Source organism: Erigeron canadensis, chromosome 6 (assembly GCF_010389155.1).
Source record: "Erigeron canadensis isolate Cc75 chromosome 6, C_canadensis_v1, whole genome shotgun sequence".
NCBI lineage: Eukaryota > Viridiplantae > Streptophyta > Magnoliopsida > Asterales > Asteraceae > Erigeron > Erigeron canadensis.
Window position 1 is genome coordinate 38,107,111 of NC_057766.1, and position 12,647 is coordinate 38,119,757.

The 12,647-nt window shown below is 32.8% G+C and overlaps 2 protein-coding genes across 2 annotated transcripts; one reads left to right on the forward strand and one right to left on the reverse strand.

Moving 5' to 3' along the window:
- The first annotated feature begins 546 nt into the window (after nt 1-546).
- Nucleotides 547-4,531, forward strand: LOC122603313. The gene is made up of 4 exons (XM_043775987.1): nt 547-1,024; nt 2,271-2,426; nt 2,510-3,139; nt 3,230-4,531. Exons 1-4 carry the CDS (start codon nt 698-700, stop codon nt 4,277-4,279), a joined length of 2,163 nt encoding a protein of 720 aa, XP_043631922.1. The 5' UTR covers nt 547-697; the 3' UTR covers nt 4,280-4,531.
- Nucleotides 4,532-6,365: 1,834 nt separating this feature from the next.
- LOC122605978 (uncharacterized protein At3g28850-like) lies at nt 6,366-7,705 on the reverse strand. Its single transcript, XM_043778943.1, has one exon. The coding sequence runs from the start codon at nt 7,557-7,559 to the stop codon at nt 6,492-6,494; it is 1,068 nt and encodes a 355-aa protein (XP_043634878.1). The 5' UTR covers nt 7,560-7,705; the 3' UTR covers nt 6,366-6,491.
- Nucleotides 7,706-12,647: the final 4,942 nt, after the last annotated feature.

A 12,647-nucleotide genomic window follows, 5' to 3' on the forward strand; every position in this document is an offset into this window, starting at 1 on the left:
TAAAAATACATTTAAACCATTAAATCAAATATTTTTTTTATCATTTTAAATTGAAGTATAAATACATATTATTCTATTGAAAAATAATTTATTTTTTAAAATAATTAACATAATACTAATCCTTATAGTGAAATGTGAATTTTAAACATTTCTTAATTTTAATACTTAGGGCACGTTTGGTTCACAGAATATTTTTGAATGAAATGAAATCTTCGAAGAACTGAAATCTGAAAGAATGGAATTTGATGAAATGTTTTTGATTTTTTGAAGCTTAAGTAAGGGACGGAATGAAATTTATTCCTCTATCCCCAAGGAATAAAGATTCCCGAAAATGTTAACATTCCAACATTTTTAAAGTATTTATTAAATATATTTTTTTTATTGTTAGAAACTCACAAGACACGATAGTTAACAAAATCCCGTATTACTATCTCGGAACATATATAAAGTCGTCGTTGTGAAAATATAATGTGTTCGACTATTCGGTGTTGCCGGCCCCCCTCCCATACACACACATGCATATATACTTACAGAATCTCTATATCTATCTATCTCTATAAAACACAACTTTCTCTCTCTCTCTCTCTTCTTCAATCCCAACTGTCTTTCAAAAAACAAACAATTACCAAAATTCATTCCAAACACTCACACTCTCTAACACACACACAAAGGAATTCAACAAAATAGAAATAAAAAAATGGTGGTGGGGATGATGAAATGGAGGCCATGGCCACCAATTTCATCGAAAAAGTACGAAGTGAAGATTATAATCAAGAATATCAAAGATGGAAACTTTGATGATTTTTCAAAACTGGGTATTGAAGTTAAGTGGAAAGGGTGTAATAAATCAAATAGCCCATTAAGTTTTAAGCGAAAAAGCGTAAGAAGGAATGTTACTAAAGATGGATTGTTTAAAGATGATGGAATTGTTGAATGGAATGAAGAATTTGTTTGTGTTTGTAACTTTCTGGGATTAAAAGATGGGGGATTTCATCAATGGGATGTTGCATTCATGGTGTTTGATGTAAGTCCTCAATGAACCAACTTTGTTTATGATCATGGTTTTTTTTGTGTTTATATGATTTTTTGTGCTTGTTTGTTGAAAAATTCTTATTCTGTCATATCTCAACACAATTAGAGACTGCTTTGACTGTGTATGGAGATTATTGAAGATATGTTTTTTAGATTTTGTTGGAGATGTTTTCCTGGGGAAGGTTTTATAATATCTGTCAATATCAACCATAAATAGTGTTTCTATCTATTCTTTGTATGGGATTCAAAGCTATTAAATTTAGTTAGTAGACTGCTTTTTTTTATACCTGAAAGTCAAATATATTATGGATCAAAAATGACTGCTTACCAGATTACCAGCATATTCCAAGTTTTATCCCCAGAGGAATAGTCATTAGAATTGTTTACAAATATAAAAAGATATTAAAGAACTCGAATTTTACGAAGAACAGCTAGTTTAGAGCTGTTAGTGGTTGTGAATTGTGATTATGATCGTATGAAAATCGGAGAGTTCAAACTGCCTTTGATCTTGCTGTGATATTACTGGTATGATATGGTTAGTTGATGATCAGTGATCTGCATTCTTTTGCGACCGTAACTAATACGTGTATTCCTTTTTTAGTACTTAGTTTCGATTAAAGAAGAAAAAAAGTTATAGCACGAGCTTTCCAATATTGAGCATGAGGTTTTTTCAATAAAAGGGGGTGGTCTTTTTAGTATTTTATCATCTTATAGCTAAAGTTGGCCTTTAATTATGTATATCTTTCTCCTAACGTGTCGTTTCTATATTGCCATGAGCCACTATGAACAAGGATGAAGACTTCTGGTAAATGAGAACATATCCCTAGATTTAATCAAGAGGGAATTTAGAATATATTTCCCATGTTATTTTTTTCTTATATTTAACACTTCCTGCATGCCTGCCAGCCAAAGTTGACTTGGCATAGAGAAATACCTTACCTTATGTCTAGTAAGCAACCTGCCATAAATAACTTTATCATAGTTCTTTACGTAAAGAAGTTTCCTATCATGTCTTCTTGTGTTGAAGGTATATACTATATACCTAATTAGTATTCTTTAAAACTGTCAACACGGTAATGCACAAAGCCCATTTTATCTTATGTGTGTGACGATAGTTAGCAACCTTCCCCACTGATGTCTTTGGGCCAAAGCCCATTTCATCTTTTTTGTATGCATACTAATGGTATCTTTTATTTGGCTACTTTTGTATGCATACTAATACGTTGTTTCTCATTCAGGGATCAAATCATGGACCAAAACAAGGGCATGGTGCATTAGCAACTGGATCGTTAAACCTTGTGGAATTTGCCTCTTCTGCTGAGCAAAACGAAACCGATATAAACATTCCTCTTACAATATCTGGTGGCATCACAGAAACTAGTCCTATACTCTGTGTAAGTGGCTTTAGCATGTCTTTTAAGTATTTAATATACACTTGATTTTGTGTATTAAGTCTTTATTTTTATTAAATATACAGGTGTCTCTGAGCCTGCAAGAATTGAGAATTGCACATGAGAGTACAGAACAAGCACAAAGATCTATTATACCTCTTCCATTGTCACCCCGTAATTTAGAAGATGAGCCCTCGGGTCTGAAAGCTGGTTTTCGGAAAGTCAAAATCTTTAGGGCAATATCAGTCAATCGAGCTAAAAAATCATGCCGTGAAGAAGACGGTAGTGATGGAAAGAGCTCAGTCAGAAGTTATGATGCTGACTATGCATTTGACTCTGACTCACTGGAAGCAGACGAAGATGATTCGGAGGATGTAAAAGGTGCTGATTCTACTGTCAGAAAGTCTTTCAGTTATGGAACTCTAGCTTATGCAAATCATGCTGGGGGGTTATCTCACTTCAACTCAAGTTCCAGTGAAGACGAAGATTGGATATACTACCGCAACCATAAAGAAAAGTCCGATTATTTGAGTCCATCTATCGAGGAACCCTCAGAAATTCAAATCTCAAAACGAAGCATCTTTCCATGGAGGAAGAGGAAGTTGAGTTTTAGATCCCCAAAGAACAAAGGTGAACCGCTTTTGAAAAAAGATCTTGGGGAAGAAGGTGGGGACGATATAGATTTTGATCGTAGAATGCTAAGTTCTTCAGATGAGGTGAATAGATTTTAACCCTTTTTTTTTAATTTAAATTTATTTATGAAATATATTACCGTGTTTGACAATTGGTTATTAACATGGCTGCAGCGGAAAAGTGAGGACACAAATACAAATAGATCGTCAGTTTCTGAATTTGGAGATGACAATTTTGCTGTAGGTAAGTGGGAAAAGAAGGAAGTTATAAGCAGAGACGGGTACATGAAGCTCGAGGCCCAAGTTTTCTTTGCCTCCATCGACCAAAGAAGTGAGCGAGCTTCTGGCGAGAGTGCTTGCACTGCTTTAGTGGCGGTTATAGCTGATTGGTTCCAAAACAACTGGAATGAAATGCCAATTAAGTCACAACTCGATAGTTTAATCAGAGAAGGTTCGTTAGAGTGGAGAAATCTTTGTGATAATGAAGTTTATAGGGAACATTTCCCAGATAAGCATTTTGACCTGGAGACTGTACTTCAAGCTAAGATACGTAATCTTAATGTAGTCCCTGAAAAGTCATTCATTGGATTCTTTCAACCTGAAGGGCTTGAAGAGGGTGATCTTCACTTTCTTGATGGTGCTATGTCGTTTGATAGCATATGGGACGAGATAAGTAACATTGGGTCAAACTATAGCGACAGCATGAACCCACTGGTTTACATTGTTAGCTGGAATGACCACTTTTTTGTGTTGAAAGTCGAACATGATGCATACTATATTATTGACACTTTGGGTGAGAGACTGTATGAGGGGTGCAATCAAGCCTATGTGTTGAAGTTCGACAAAGAGACTGTAATTGAGAGACTACCTGTTGAATCTCAAAAGGCAAATGAAAAGCCGGAAGGCGAAAAAGTTGATGAAAGTCAAAGTAAGGAGACCTTGGCGGCGGCTGTAGTGACTGACGAGATAGATGAAGTGGAGACTATTGTGTGCAAAGGTAAAGAGGCGTGCAAGGAGTACATCAAGAGCTTTTTGGCTGCAATCCCGATAAGAGAACTGCAGGCGGATCTCAAGAAAGGGTTGATGGCGGCATCAACACCTCTTATTCATCATCGGCTGCAAATTGAATTTCATCACACCAAGCATTTTCTTGAGAAGCAGACTGTAGAAGGTGAGTTTTCTTTGGTTGAAGCAAGCACTGACACAACGGGTACACGAGTATGAGATAACACAAGCTAACTGGTTTTTGTACGTTTATGTAGTCTAGCACCCACTTCCAAAATCGTGTTTCTACTCGAACAGGTTAAAATAGAATCTTGTTCGTGTCCTTTTATTGTGCTTATTTGATAAGCATTTTGGGTTTTTGTACGAGTAATGTCTTCAACATTACCTCTTAGACGTGTCTAAGATGGAAGTTTTAATTGTAAATGTCTAACACGTACAAATATGTTAAATGTTTGCTGTTGATGACTTGTTTTTGCGTTTCATTCGTCTCTTGTGAATAACTACATACGAACATAAGCATTGAGAACGTATGGTATTATGCTGTATTTTGGTTTTGCTTGTTAGGCCTGCATCAAAACTTAATCTTCTAAAATATGTTTGCCATTTCCCATTTGGAGAAAACACGGATTATGATTTGTTATGATATACAACTACTCGATGTATAGGTCAGGTGTTTAAGAAAACATAGAAGCCAAATATGTGGCACTAAAACAATCCATAAATGCCGAAAAGAAACTTTTGATGATAGTTTTTCTTCAACATGCTCTCCGCACCTCCCCTTACAATTTTGCATATTTTTTTGTTACGATTCAGTTACTCCTTAAAAATTTATAAATAGGTTCAATGATCCAAAAAATGGATTTAAATACCTTTATCACAATTATTATAATTAATTTATACTACAATAAAGTAAACAGGAGAGAAAAAAAAAAGGCAAAATGCCAAAATGTATTGAATAACCACGTTACACTTTCGTTAAACTTCAAAAAGGTTAAAGTGATGAAAATGTTAAATAGTAAAAGCTTAGATAGAGCAAAAGATACTTATATTTTGAATGTTATGGAATCTTGGTATCAATTGTTAGAAATGTTAAATAAGGTTTAGGACAAGTTTGGTAAGGAGAAATTAAAAGAAATAAAATATTGAGAAATAAAATTAGCTGAGAAATTAAACAAATTTCTTTTGTTTGGTATTGAGGGAGAAATCCATTTTAGAATTCTGAAAAAGGAAAATAAAAATCATTATTAGATAAAAATAAAAATAGAGAAATCAAAAGCTACTATCCAAAATAGAAACCATAACCACCTACCATTCTGTTTGATCCCAATTCCATCAGGCCCATCAAAAGAAATATCATCGAATTGTTGTTGATATTAAAAGTTCCTTTAGATTTAGAAGTTATACAAATTAAACTTCTTATATATGTAGGAATCTATCGTTGAAGATGTCTAAGTTTCTTCACAAAATGAATAATACAACCAGATCCAAACAACAAATCTGTGATATAAAAAACAATATCCATAAATAGGATTAAGATTTGTCAATTGGAAATAAATAATTTTAAGGCAAAAGAAATATATATATCTGACCAAGAACATACAAATAGCCATGATAATTTTTGAATCGTCACAAAGGAAGAAGATAAGTTAGGCTTCAAAAAGATTTTATTTTTGTGGCATGTGAGAAGGCACATGGTTTTGTATTTATAATTATGGTTATAAAGCAAAAAAGAATAGAGAGTTGATTTCTCCTTAGATTCCTACTCAGAGTAGGATTCTTCGTGCGTACCATTCTAGGAGTCTGAATTTACTCCGCTTTTATTTTCATGTTGAAAAAATGGAGAAATGCGTTTCCTTCACAATTCAGAAAAGTGAGGAAATCAGTTTACATACAAATGGATTTCCCAAGAAATTGAATTCTCCGTGTCCTTATTTCCTTGGTTGTACCAAACGTGAGAAATGATTTTATTTTCATTTCTTTGCCATCAACTCCCCCTATCAAACACACCCTAATGCTTTCAATTGGAAAGCTCTGTATTATTTCTCAAGTGGTATGAAGGAACTTCACATAGCTATGTCACAGTTTAGAGAACAGTTGGTTAAGACCAAGAGTTTATAAGTTAAAACAAATTTTTGTATGTGTCATGTGAATTATATAACAACTATATTTCTAACAGCAACATACTTTCAGGAGTTTGTGAGGAAGGATGATTTTGTATTTACACATTTGAATTTCATGTGAGGAATACTAGCAATATATTGGTTTTTTTCCTTAAATTAAATTCTGAGTATAAACCATATGTAAGTAACAGGAAATCAGGAATCATGAATTATAAATGACAAAATAATGAATACAAGAATTCAAACACATTTCATTATCAATTAATAATGACTGCACCCTCCAAATCAACACAGGTGAGACCAAAACAAATTCAGCAGCAAATTGGACATTTTATCAGTCCATTCTCATTACACTCCATACACTTCTCCGGTAACCCACCATCACCGGAATCCACCTTACGGCTACCACTGCAACTAAAACACACCACAAACCGAATCCCTACACACCCCTTACACAGGCCATCCGAAGTATTCACCGGAATTCCAGCCAAAAGTGGTCTAAACTTCCCCTGTTCGTGCAATCGTAAAACCTCCTCTGCTCCTCCAATGTACCTTCCCTTTATAAACAACCTTGGAGGTACTATTTTTCTGCCCAAGATCCGCCATAGCTCATCTCTAAAATCCATGTGCATCGATAAATCACGTTCTTGGTATAAAACCCGAAAACTATCAAGTAAAAATCGAATACTTGAACAATCTTCAAACGTCTTTCGGATACTTCTTAGGCCCGTTGTATACAAAACCACCGAATCACTTCCTCCCGGTGGACAAATTCTTTCGAAATCCGAAAGGGGGTTATCGATTTCTTCCAATTTCAAAGATTTTAATGGCCTTTCTGAATCTTGATCATGTTCTTCATCTAAACTCTCACCAATGATCTGTAATACTCTGTTTTTCCTCTGTTCTTCTAGAGCTTTAAACTCCATAACCGCCTGCTCAAAAGCTGCCAACAGATTCGGGTCGAACAGAGTGCCCGAATCCAAATCCGGTGGCTTGAAAGACAATACATCAATCTCTGATAAAGTAGTACCACCAACATCTTTTGAATTCTCACTTACTGGGTCAAAAACCTTCGGATCAACATTAAGGGGCCGAAAATCTTCAAAGTCAGAACCCGTATCAGATTCTGACCCGTACCCATCTTCAAGATCCTTCATTAGTTCTGTTACATCAATAACTTCTGGTTCTTGTATTTCAACACTACCCTGTTTTTCTTCTTTAGAAACCAAAACGGGTTCACTTTTATCGCTCGGTTTCGAAAAGAAACTATCGATAAACCCGTCGGCCGCATTAACCTGAAGGATTCGATCGGGTTTCAAGTACCCGATTGTTTTAATCGTCTTCAATTTCATCAAGAACTTCCCTTTGACACTCTTCATATTAACTACTGTTCTTCTTTGCAACCTATATATATAAAATATTCTTATATGTATATATTAGTGAAGACCAACATTCAATTTCTTGAAAAAGGATAGAGATTGGGATTTCTTTTTCGATAGGAAAGAAAGACTGTTGGTTTGTTTTATTTTGCTTAACGGCTAGTAATATTTTGGGGGCGTGTAGTTTTAATTTGATTATAAATTATAAATGATAGGGTAAGGTGAGGTGCATTTTTAGATAGTGTGAAGATGCGTTTTAAGCCGTTGGATTGGATAGCAACAATTGGTGGTTTTAGGCCGTTAGGATTGGATAATTGTAGGAAACGGTCTAGCTGGTGCAAGGGCCTACTACGACTTTTTCATTGTTCTAATTTCCAAAACAAAAAACAATTCACAATTGAAAAATGATGGATACTCTTAAATTCTTCACAATTTCACTCATTGAGATCTTTTAAGTTGTTCCAACTAATTTTAACTATTCAATAAAAAATTGAAGACTTAAATTCAATTTTAATCTTGACCATTTAATTTAAATGGTTAGCTATTATGCTTTTAGCAGCATAATTCCACTATGATTTTTAGGGAGGAGAGATTTTATATTCAAACATGTGATTTTTATGAGGGTGACTTTGTGAGGAGGAAATATGTTTCTTCCATGCTTCTAGCAGCATATTGATTTTTCCTTAATTTAATTTAATGAGTCTAATTGATCAAAATTTACTTATACAATTAAATCAACTTTAAAAGTATCTAATCCCAAGTTTACATGTACTTTATATATATTTTGAATAACTAACACGAATACCAACATAATGTGGCAACGAATGATGGACAATGTCAAATGGTTTATGTAACTGATGTAAAACTTTTTAATGTAAAAGGATAGAATATATATTTTATTTTATATAACGACTCATGTTATAATTTAATATCAAGAGTTGATACTTGAGTTAATTCATTAAAATTAGTTTGGTCAATTCGCATTTCTTATTTTCTCAAGTTTTAACATGTGACTATAAACTTTATACAATAGTGTAGTTATAGATAAATTATCTGCAGGTTTATCTCATGCACATTCCATTATTATAAATATTTATTATACAATTTAATATTAAAAGTTCACTTTATAAATTTTATGGTATAAATATAACCATTTTAAACACGGTAATTACAACTTTAAAAATGTGATTAGCAAATATCATATTATTATTATCATTTTATCCTTTTCAGCTTGGAAAGTAATTTTTTTCTTTTTGGAAAGTAGTTTTGTAAGCAACCTATGTAGCACCGAAACGGGTATGGCAAAAGAGTACGGGAACGACAAAACTAAAAAATTCAGGAAACGGGTACGACAATAAAAATTACAAAAATATTAATTATATTGATATTTTGTAGAGAGAGAATTAAGAGATTATGTATTATTGTACATGTATATATGTATAATATATGCTTGATCAGTGATCACTCATCCAAATCGAATGTTTAGTGTTTAATATTTAGTTTTGGAATAGAAAAAATTTAATATAGCGTGTTTGGGTTTGAGGATATATATAATCACTAAGATGGCAGTCGGTTTTGGAGTTAAAAAAGTCCATTAAAACCCTGATTTTAATTAGACAATATGAAAACTTTAAAGAAACGTTTCGGTATCTATTGAAAATTGAAGGAAAAGTTTCATACACGTTTCGTACGTGGAAACATTTCCATGGAGTTTCCGAAACGGGTACGGCTACTTCTTTGGAGTTTCGGTGCATCATAGTAAGCAACTAAACACTATTTCTTTATCAAAGAGGCTGGTCTCTTGATTTTATTAACCACCAACAAAACGTCACAAATTTGTAAACCTAGTTTTTTTAATAGTCGGTCGGTATTCGACATTAGGGGACACCTCATCGTATAATGGCGAAGCCTTGCACGTATTTTAGATACGGATGGCAACGGGTCAAAAAAAACTTGTAATCCGTGGATACCCATCCGTCATGGACAGGTAATTTCAATAAATTTCATCCGTGGATACATAACGGGTATAAATATGTGCCCGTTTGCGGATCACGGACGGGGAATGGATATACCATATTCGTCATGGATATATCCGTCCCGCGAACCCGTGATACACATTAGTAAGATCCGTGGATATATCCATAAGATAACCCGTCAAACACGCATACTATTTTTAGTTTTATATAAAAATTATATATATGATACATATAAGTAAGTCTTAAAACTCAAAATATCAAATCGTTTACGTATTATGTTTAGAGTTTTGTTCCAATATTAATGATTCATTCCTAATTTATAGCCCATTGATCATTTGTTTCCAATTTAAATAACATTATTACTTTAATTTGACCGTTCGCATAAATTTTTTAACATTCTACCATTATCATCTCTTTCTACCATTATCATAATTTTAAGGTGATATAAAATCCGCAGATCTACCCGTGAACTTGTATAACTGCGGATGACAGACATGGATCATATATTTTACCCGTTTGCGGATACCCGCGAATTGACGGATCAAGAAAACCCGCAGGCAAGATAACGAGAAAGACGTATCCGCATCCGTTACCCGCGGGTGCCATCCCTAATTCTAGAGAGACAAACCCATGACCTGAGGTAAAATGACGGATGACTCTACCCATGGCCAGACTTATGCCCGCGCATTGCAGCGACATGTGGGGTAGTGGTGGTTGCGACGGGTGACGAAAGTGGTGATGACAGGTGGCGGCGATAGTGTTGGCAGCGATGGTGATGAGGTGGTAGAGCGGCGATGATAATGAATATAAAAGCAGTTAATGTTAAAGATGATAATATAGTTATTTTAGGGGTTGCACAATTTATATTGTAAATTATGTCATTAAGGTATTATAAATGTATTAGGTAAAAATATTTAAATTAATATATAAAAAAATGAAATATTTTTGATTTTTTTAGGCTGAAATTTTAATTAAAAAGAGTAATGTCTTTTATTAGATACGATAGATATAAATATTACATTTAGAAAGGTTCAATATACGTTTATAAAGTTTCAATGTTTCACTTTTCTCGCACTTGTTTACATGTATTCACCATTTTTACTACATAAAGAACATATTCCTTATACATTATATATATATATATATTTTAGATATTCAGGTAATGGGAACAATTTCTTTCAAGAAGTTACATTGTACGTTTCAGATTTATTATACATTTATTTGACTTTCATAGTTTTCCATTATAAAATTTTCAACTCATAACAAACAATATATCCATAACTACACTCACAAATATAGAAAAGGAAAGAAGAAAAGAGATACATCATTCTGTAAAAACATGAAACAAATAAATGTTCATTTGATAAAAAGGTAATGATCAATCATTTTAAATTGTTAGCCTAAAAATCTTCCTAATTAATAGGATTGTGACATGTGAAAAATTAGGGGATGAGATTAGGAAAGAGAATTAGTGGATTCCATGTGTTAACAAGTGGATATATTAGGAGAATTTTTAGAAGGTTTGGTTAAGAGAATTTATCATTTTCCTTGATAAAAACATGAACAATTATACATATACGCTTTAAAATGTATATATTTTTGTTTGTCTGCACAAATCCCGGCACAACTCGGGGGGAATATTACTAGTATATATTAAAAGGGAAATGATTAATTTTTTGACTAAATAACTTAAAAATCTCTTTAATCGCGAGATAATGACATGTGAAAAAATCAAGAGGCAAGATTAGAAAAGAGAATTAGTGGATAACACATATCACATTTTTATAGTTTTAAAAGGATTTTTAGGCTATTATTTAGAAGTATTTATCATTTTTCATATAAAAAACCAACTTTTAAATTTTTTTTCTAAAATTTTCAAATCTATTCAAATTGTTCTATACAATGAAAAAAAAAAAACATGACAAAAAACATATCGAAGGTGGACAATAATATAATCCCGGATAATGATAAATCAACCTAATTGGTGTGTTTAAAGATATGTGTAATTAGCGGATGATGACATGTGAAAAAATCAGAGGCAAAATTAGGATAGAGAATTAGTAGAATCCACATGTCAAATTCTTAAGGTTTTACGTTGATCTTTAAACACATGATTTAGATTGATTAAAACATTTTCCTAGCATCCTAGATGTTAGATCCATCTACTCACCTATATCAAATTTAATGTCTCATTTATTCGTTCAACTAACTCTTTTTTTCTTCATTCAATTCCCCAATTACTGCTATTAAAAATAATAATAATAAAAAAAAATTCCCCAATTACTCCGTACTAAACTTTAAATCAATCTTTTTCATATTTCATTCATACACCCCATTATATAATCATCATCATAGTTATAAATTCATTACAAATATTATCAATCTCATTTCACAAAAAACAATCTCTAACAATGTCTAATTTTTATCAGTTCTTAAAAGATTCTATCTCACTGCTTATAACTAGATTGTATTTGCTGGATGGCAAGTTTTTTGATTTCCCTTAAAAAAATTTTAATTTTTGTATTAGTCCATAAATGTTTAAACGAATGAGGTTTTCGTGTGAATTTTTTGGAGAAACATGACGTGTGACCACTAGGCCACCTTGGTGATATTTTTTTTACAATTTATAACTTATATTATTATGATGTTGAATATTGTTTTTTTGTGTGTGATGATTTTGGTTTCAAGTATTGTTTTTGACTTTGAAAACATTAAAGGAATCGGGGCATGAACACAGTAACAATATTGAGAAACCACTTTTGTTAGCTCAATCTGCTTCCTTTTGAGATGTACACTCTTTTAAATTTAGAATTTTTTTTGTGTGAAATCTTGTGTAGATTATTTACAAAGTAACACCACCTGCGTTCGTTTCGTTTCAGACTCAAACCTTTATTTAAATTTAGTTAATTTGACACTCTTCGTTGGTGAACTAAATGTAACATCCATGAATTTTGACCCGTTGACTTTAAGTATCATGTTATGAATTATAGTAGTTAATGATATCTTTAAATCCATCTTGTGGTTAAATGACTAATTGTATACTCAATGAGCCGGTTGACGGTGTGCTAGATGTAATGTCGTGGGTTTTGAACTAATTAGTTATGTTGACGGG

Bases quoted from the DNA above. Each gene is read 5' to 3' on its own strand.
- LOC122603313 (XM_043775987.1), top strand. From the start codon at position 698: ATGGTGGTGGGGATGATGAAATGGAGGCCATGGCCACCAATTTCATCG. The intron at 1,025-2,270 runs GTAAGTCCTCAA...TTTCTCATTCAG, and splicing joins TTGCATTCATGGTGTTTGAT to GGATCAAATCATGGACCAAA. The intron at 2,427-2,509 runs GTAAGTGGCTTT...TTAAATATACAG, and splicing joins AAACTAGTCCTATACTCTGT to GTGTCTCTGAGCCTGCAAGA.
- LOC122605978 (XM_043778943.1), bottom strand. From the start codon at position 7,559: ATGAAGAGTGTCAAAGGGAAGTTCTTGATGAAATTGAAGACGATTAAA.